The following is a 7,315-nucleotide window of genomic DNA, read 5'->3' as shown; positions in this document are numbered from 1 at the left end:
GGGATACTGAAGTTGTGACTTACGTGTATGTAAGTGTGGATAAAAGTGTGCAATAAATTCGCTAGATCCAAGACCGGCGTGAAGTTATTTGTCTTGTCACATACAGCAACTCGTGACAATATCAAAGGAACATGAGAACAGTCTATATAATTGAATAGGAAAGCAATTCATTTTATGACTGTAATATATTTTACTTATACGCACATATTGAGATTTCATGTCCGTTGTGTCACGTTAAGCACTCAGATCGCAGCCTGAAACTCAGTTCTCTACTACAATTTTTCATTCTGGACGAATCTTGTGTAATAAACCTGGTAAAGAATGACTAAGAACTGATGTCCCAGTTTTTGTGACTCATGTTTTCTCCTGAAGAGAAATTCCAAAAATAAATTTTCTTTCAAAAATATAAGTTTGTTAGCTTTCACCTACATTAAATAAACTCCTGCCAGCTCAAGCTTACCACCATTTCAAAAGCCCGGCGTTTAAAGGTTAAGAGGCCTGACAAGATTTCAGATATTTCCAACGCAATCGCAACGAAAAACTGCAAAAATATGTCTGTTAGCATCGCCGTACGCCTTATCTCTCCATCTATCATAATGTAAACAACTGGAGGCACGTGACTTTTCGTTCAATTTCACAGATTGAATACAAAAAGCCATCATTACGCAGTGTCGTAGGGGTAAAAAAGAGAACATTGTATAATGGAAATATATATCCCTGACATTATCATAGTAAATAAACCTTAAAATACGTACAGTTTAAGAAAAACCTTACTCTGCAAGTCATACAATAACCATTCTACGTGCGCTAAGAGTCCATGGTACTTTGAAACAGTTCTCATTGTGACCGATAGATGCCTCTGTTCATGCACCAGTGCAACCAACGTATTTCAAATCTTGTACTCTTGGAGATGGAGCAGGGACTATCAGGCACTGACACTGGGAAAGTATAATTTACCGTAGGTTGGCTGTGGCATGGTAATCTTTCCGGAAATTCAGTAATCAATAGCAGTGACAGGTAAAGTAGTTCAGTTACTTTATCGCACTTTCCCGTCCACGCGGAAATAGATTTGTGTATTCCGTATTTAGTTTGATAAATCTAATTTGTCAGCGTTTCATTTCTAATTGTTGTCAAGTCATTATGCGTCGTCTGAGATAGCCAACCTACATCCAGTTACGTTATTGTAGTATAGGTAGCTGTCACAAGTAAGTTAAGTCTTTTGACAAGACGGTTCTTAGTCGAATATTGAAATCGTCCATATTACATATGTCAATTTTAGGAGAATAGCTGAAGCCATATTTCAGGGAAGTGTAGCCTAATTACGTGTGCCTATTTATGCAGTTTTAAAGTTGGTTTGTGTGCTTTCTTTTATGCCAGACTTAGACGCCAACCCCGCAGAATAGTAACAGATAATGGAAGGGAGCTATAGTTTTTCATCATACCATAATGGTGGGCCAGGAAGGGAAAAGGATTTCCAGAAACTTGCACAGACAGTTGGAACCAGTATTCAGAAAATATCACAAAATGGTAAGCCAATCACATGAAGCACGTGTGTACGTTCAAGGTCGAAGTACTGCTCTAAATGGTGCCTGAAATAAGGTAGAACTGTGAATAATTAATAATTCACAGTTCTGTATGTAGCACAACTGTATTAAGTATTGAAGCTGAGGTGGTTTCTTGGCGTTAACTGTTGTTATTTTGTGTACAGTCTATTACACATGCATATTAGTTATTTCTGTAGTGTTGTTTGCCATTTGTGTTAACTTAGCTATGATATTTGTCATTGACATGTGAGCCAAATTTGACTAGATGAGGTAAAGTTGCCCCTGTGCTTAATTAATTAAGCACAACACCATAAAGACATACGGTGGCGTAGAGTTATAGCTCCATTATTCTTCACCTCGTCACTAGATGGAGGTGAATGGTCAGCTATATGTTCCAGCTGCTTTATTCCCTGGGGAAGGAGCTCCTTGTATCCATTCAGTAGGAGGCTGGGTGGGCCCCAGAGCCAGTCTGAACTCTGTGGGGAAGAGAAAAGTCTCTTGCCTCTGCCAGGAATCAAATCCCAGCCATCCAGCTTGTAGGCCATTGCTCTACTGACTGAAATATCCCAGCTTATCAAGCTTAACCAGAGGCAGACTATATTATGTAAATCCCTTAGCATACAGCTCAAGTTTCTCCACTTAAAGTACTTGTATAAAATTAGTAACACATACTAAAATCTGTATGCATTTGCTGCATTTGTTATTCACTGCTTAGACTTTCATCTGGTAACTTTGTGTAGTTCTGAAGGTGATGAACACTGCCAGAAAGGTTAGGTGTCCCTCAGTTGTCAAAGTATGCCAGTGGCTTAACTGCTTGGAGTGTCATGAGTCTAGCTTGTCGTAACAGCTGCAGTACACAACATTGAGGCAGACTTCACTTTCTGGTGTCAGTAGCAGAGACAGCTTGCAAGTACAGCAATACAGAGCACTCAGTATAGAGTTCGGCAAAGACTGTGTTACATTTCACAGAAGAATCCTTTTATATCATATGTAGTTCTTTATACTTTGTATTTTGTAAGTACAGACTATTTCAGAAAACACTAACATGAATCCAAAACAAGTAATATGATAATTATGTTACAAATTATACAGTGCTTAACCTTTCACTGCTGGCAGGCATTTAAATTCATACTCAACTCTTGTGCCAGAGGGTATTTAAACCTTTAGATCGGAGAGCACAACATTTCACTTAAAGTGTAATAAATTGGGAAAAACTGGTGTTTTGTTTTTTCTAATTTTCACAGTACATTCAGAAATGTATATAGAATCGGTGTATTGATCAACACTGCTTTAAATTATTTTTTTTGGCACAGTAAGCCTGTAAAAATGAGGAATGATAGTATCTTATTACCTTAGAAGTTCAGCTGGGTGTGTTAATTGTGAAAACATTCCACACAGAGTCCCATGTCACACGTGTGCCACCCTTACACAATTTTTTATACACAACATGCTGTTTCTTTGGTTTTGATTTCTTTGCAGTTGGTGGAATCTTGCTTATAAAATTTCTTTCTCTTAGACAGGACGCTGTTTTGTCTGATGAATATCGACCTGGCACTTTGTGTTCTACAGCATTATCATATTTCACAGAGTGTCCCTCAGTTAACTGAATTCTGATTGACAATTGATCTATTCTTTTCCTTGTGTTATTCCTACATATTATCATCGCATTCAGTAATTTCCTTTTTGCCCGTTATAGTTTTGCATGTTCTCCCAATGGATGTCTGTACTATTCTCAATTCTGTCATTTACCACAGAATCGAGAAAAGCAAAAACATCCATTTTCAGTGTCTAATTTCGAATCAGATAGAACTGTGTTCTGATTCGGTTTGAAGTAAATATATTCTCCACTGGTCATGACACAACAGAGCTGGCCACTTTGCTCCTTGCGGCTGGCCTTGACTAACCAGGCTGCATGATGCGTATTTATAGAACAAAGGGGGATTACAGTGGTATTAGTCATATAGTGAACTGTTTATCGTAGCGGTCATAACACACTTCTTAGAGTCAACATCGCGTCTCAAAGTCATAGATTCTCCACATGTCTTTTTGTAGTTACAAATACCAATGTTGAAGCAGCACGAGAATATGCCTCAAGAGAATCAACTTTTCATTTGATCACGATAGAGGAGAGTACACAGTATTGATATTTAGTTCTTAAGAATTCCCCTAGGCAGAGGTAGGTTTGTATGGTAACAAGTGCACCAAGTGTTGAAATAGAAAACTTTTTCAAAGAATTCAAATGTATTACAACCCCCACGGGAAGTTCAAAGTGGGACAACGAATATACGAAATGATAGCCCCAAATTTCCTCTTTAATTTTGTACCAAAAGAATTACTTTACATGAAAAACAACGGTTCAAAATACAAGCTGAAACTTAGTGCCGCAATACGCGTGCCCCATACTGACTCCAGCGACATGTGAGAGAAGCCGCTGGTGTGCAATGTACTGAGCCTGGCACTGAAGGGTTAATGTGAAATGGGGGGGCGGGGGCTACCACTGTGCTCAGAGAAGAAAACTTAAAGTGGGTAATGGAGGAACAGTACACAAATGTTAATTCACATACGAAGTTTGCAGATATAAGATTTTATATAAATAATGCATGGTTCCTTCTGTAGTTATATTTCTGGGCAGTTTTACTGTTTGTAACATTAATTTTTTGTCAGGCTTCTTGTGTGACAGCTGTTTTTAAAAAGATTTAAATTGCTGGATATTTAAATGATTCTGTCAACTTAAAGTTGTATTTGCATACATGAAATGTTTAAATAATGTAAAACAACATTTTCCAGTATCATCAATGCAGAAAATGGTTAACCAGCTGGGCACCCCACAGGACTCGCAAGATCTTCGAAATCAATTGTAAGTTGTAACATAATATACTGTAGCATAATGTAACACAATATTTATTTTGTAACATCAAACTTTATTAATTGCTTGCCAAATAATATCAAACTAGGTTGTGAAATATTTAATGACATGTGAAATAAACAGTAGTGTGAGAGTCATTTCCAGCAGAGAGCAAATAGTGGCTACAGTTCATCATTTTGGTCACAGTTGCACTCAATCAAGGTACATCAAACATCAAAGCATTAACATTTTTTTTTGTGCTAAGGGTATGTTATTTATGAACTTAAATGCAAATACTGGGCTTTGGCTGGAGCCATAGAAAGTATTCACCCAGTGCAGGAACACTAAGTCAAGGTTTCATTGTAATATGGGAGAAAGTAGAGTACCTTATTTTTTTATTATTATTGCTCATTATTTTATTTTTAATCATTGATCACATGGGTCTCTGTTCTTTCAACAGTGACGATACACATATCCATGTATTTGTTGTCTGCTGATTTGTTTAATATTAAGTCACACAAATTGTGCAACACTGCACAGCAGGATGATTGTGAATAAAGAATTTGAAAGGCTGCAGTTGCAACCTATATTAGTACTGTTCCAACATTTTCCTGGGAAGGACTGAGGGAAATAACAAAATATTTCTTAGAGTACGTGAACTCAAAAACAAGATTCAGACCTATGACCTTTCAGATATGAAGCAGGACTTCTTGCACTAGCACACTGATATTCATTATATTTTTTCTTACTGCTGTGCAACTTTTATGGGAAAAGTTTTACTTGAACTATATTTACCATGTAATGATGACAGTGTCATGAAATAAATAGGCAGTTACTGCATCACATATCTCAAATATGTTGATTCTAAATTTTGCAGATTTCAGCAGAAGTTACTGTCAGTGTCAGCTTACACTCAGACACCTGTTTAAAGAACTCTCTGTACTAACCAGTTGATAAGGTTTAGTTTCATTCAGCAATATAGTGAATTCCCCATATGGCTGCCAAGTAAGAGCTTTGACAGTCTTGTGGATTACTTCTTGGCTAGCAAGAATGATTATATATTATTATAAGTGAGAAAGCAGTATGATGGAGTGAAAGTTCATTATATTGTAGAATTTTTAAAGATTTCACACCAAATGGTAGGAAGAATTTGCTATATAATTCTTGCTCTGCATAACCTTAATAACATTCATGTTTGTGTTTAGATTCAGGAAGTTATTGCAGTTGTATAAATGTGTTTCCAGACACCAGATCCAGCATTATACGCAACAGCTGGTAAAGGATACAAGTGCTAATCTTAAAGAACTGACAGGCCTTCCTCTCCCAGCCTCTGCTTCAGAACAGGTAAGTGGGCTGCAATAGCAAGTAATATCGTGGTCATACTGCATGAGGTAGTGCTTCCACATTGTTAGTTTAATTTAACTACGTAGTGTTCATTTATTTTCAGCCACTTGATAGACCAAGGTGAGCACATATTTTGGCTGGCTTTCCATATCACCAGATTAGGTAACCTTCATGTGACAATTTTAAGTGTTAATTTTAGGTCTCCTGCTGGTACTCAGAAAATCATGGGTAAATAGCAAACATGAGTTAAAAAAATGCCAAAATCCTATGGCAGACATTTACTAGTCCGTAAACAGTAACCACTCAAAGAAAATTACATGAATCAATTACTTTCTGAATTTAGGCACTATGCTACAAGCCAGAAGGTCGCAGGATCGAATGCTGATAAGGTCATTGGATTTTTTTTCAATTTACATAGTCCTTCCAGCTGCACTATGGCCCTGGGGTCAACTCAGCCTCCAACAGAAATGAGTACCAGGAATATTCTTGGAATGTTCTTGGGGGTAAAGGGCGGCCGGCGCATAAGGCTGACAACCTCACCGCCATCTATGAGCTGATTGTCTAGAAAATGTGGGAACCTCAATATCTCACAACTCTATGGTCCTCCACAGCCTGTTACAGGGATACCTTTCCTTTTTTACTTATATTTCATTAGACATCCAGGTTGTTGATGAAAACATAGCAAGTTAATTTAATTAACAGAAAGAATGATTGTTCAGATGTGTGTTAATTGCTGTACTGAAGTCTAGTGTCATCTCTGTTGTTGCAGTTATCAGTACTCATCAGAGGTGGTCATTAGTCATTAGCAGGGCCCAGATTTTGATGACATGTCATCTTTTTTTCCTTGTACCCTATGTGATGCTCCTAAATATATAAATCTCAGATATGAGCTGCTGGTTACAGAAATGTAAATTTTATAGGTAATTTTTTGTCATTTTTTGACATTTTTAGGTTTAAGGGCATTTTTTTCATTTGGGGGTAATTTTTTGGTAAATTTTTGGACTTTTAAGGGTATTTCTTGTCATTTTTGGCCATTTTAGGGAATATTTCTTCATATGTTTTCTGAACTGTGAATAACATGGAAGCGAAGTGTTCTTTCTTTTCTCCTTTAGGTTATTTTTCTGTATTTTTTCGGTCATTTTATAGGTAATTTTTTTAATATTTTCATGTCATCAAAATCCGGGCCCTGGTCATTAGTCTTCTGCCATCATTGTTGAATAGCACTGCTTTTTTATTTTCTTTGTCCTATCTTGTTCCATTTTACATTTTATTCTAGGTTTGTTTTAATTAGTTCTGCTTATTTATAATTTCAGTTTGTTGTCATACACGCACAGAGTTATTTACCTACATATGCACACACATATATACGAGGGGGGACCCAAAAATAACCGGAAACAACCTGTTGCGCGCGCATGCTTTGTAGTTACGAGTTATGCTGCTAGGTGATGTTAGCTGGGGGTCTCCCGCGACTGTTAGTGAGCTGGCGTCAGTCTGAGTTAAGTGGTTTATCTGTGGTGCTCTGTTGTGTGCGTTCCTGTTTCAACCCTTTGGCGATTAGTGAGATGGCCGACCAGAAGGAACA

At 37.3% G+C, this 7,315-nt stretch overlaps 1 protein-coding gene across 3 annotated transcripts in view; it reads left to right on the top strand.

Moving 5' to 3' along the window:
• Positions 1–927: 927 nt before the first annotated feature.
• LOC111870073 (syntaxin-12) overlaps positions 928–7,315 on the top strand; it is a 28,457-nt gene continuing 22,069 nt past the window's right edge. For 2 of the 3 annotated variants that reach the window (XM_023862056.2, XM_023862053.2), the window contains exons 1-4: positions 928–1,017; positions 1,378–1,527; positions 4,332–4,401; positions 5,634–5,733. In XM_023862056.2, the coding sequence (XP_023717824.1) occupies positions 1,413–1,527; positions 4,332–4,401; positions 5,634–5,733 (285 nt within the window). In that variant the 5' untranslated portion in view covers positions 928–1,017; positions 1,378–1,412. The other variant, XM_023862055.2, reaches the window with a different exon arrangement.

Source organism: Cryptotermes secundus, unplaced genomic scaffold (genome assembly GCF_002891405.2).
Source record: "Cryptotermes secundus unplaced genomic scaffold, Csec_1.0 scaffold355, whole genome shotgun sequence".
Lineage (NCBI taxonomy): Eukaryota > Metazoa > Arthropoda > Insecta > Blattodea > Kalotermitidae > Cryptotermes > Cryptotermes secundus.
This window is presented reverse-complemented; position numbering and strand designations above follow the sequence as displayed.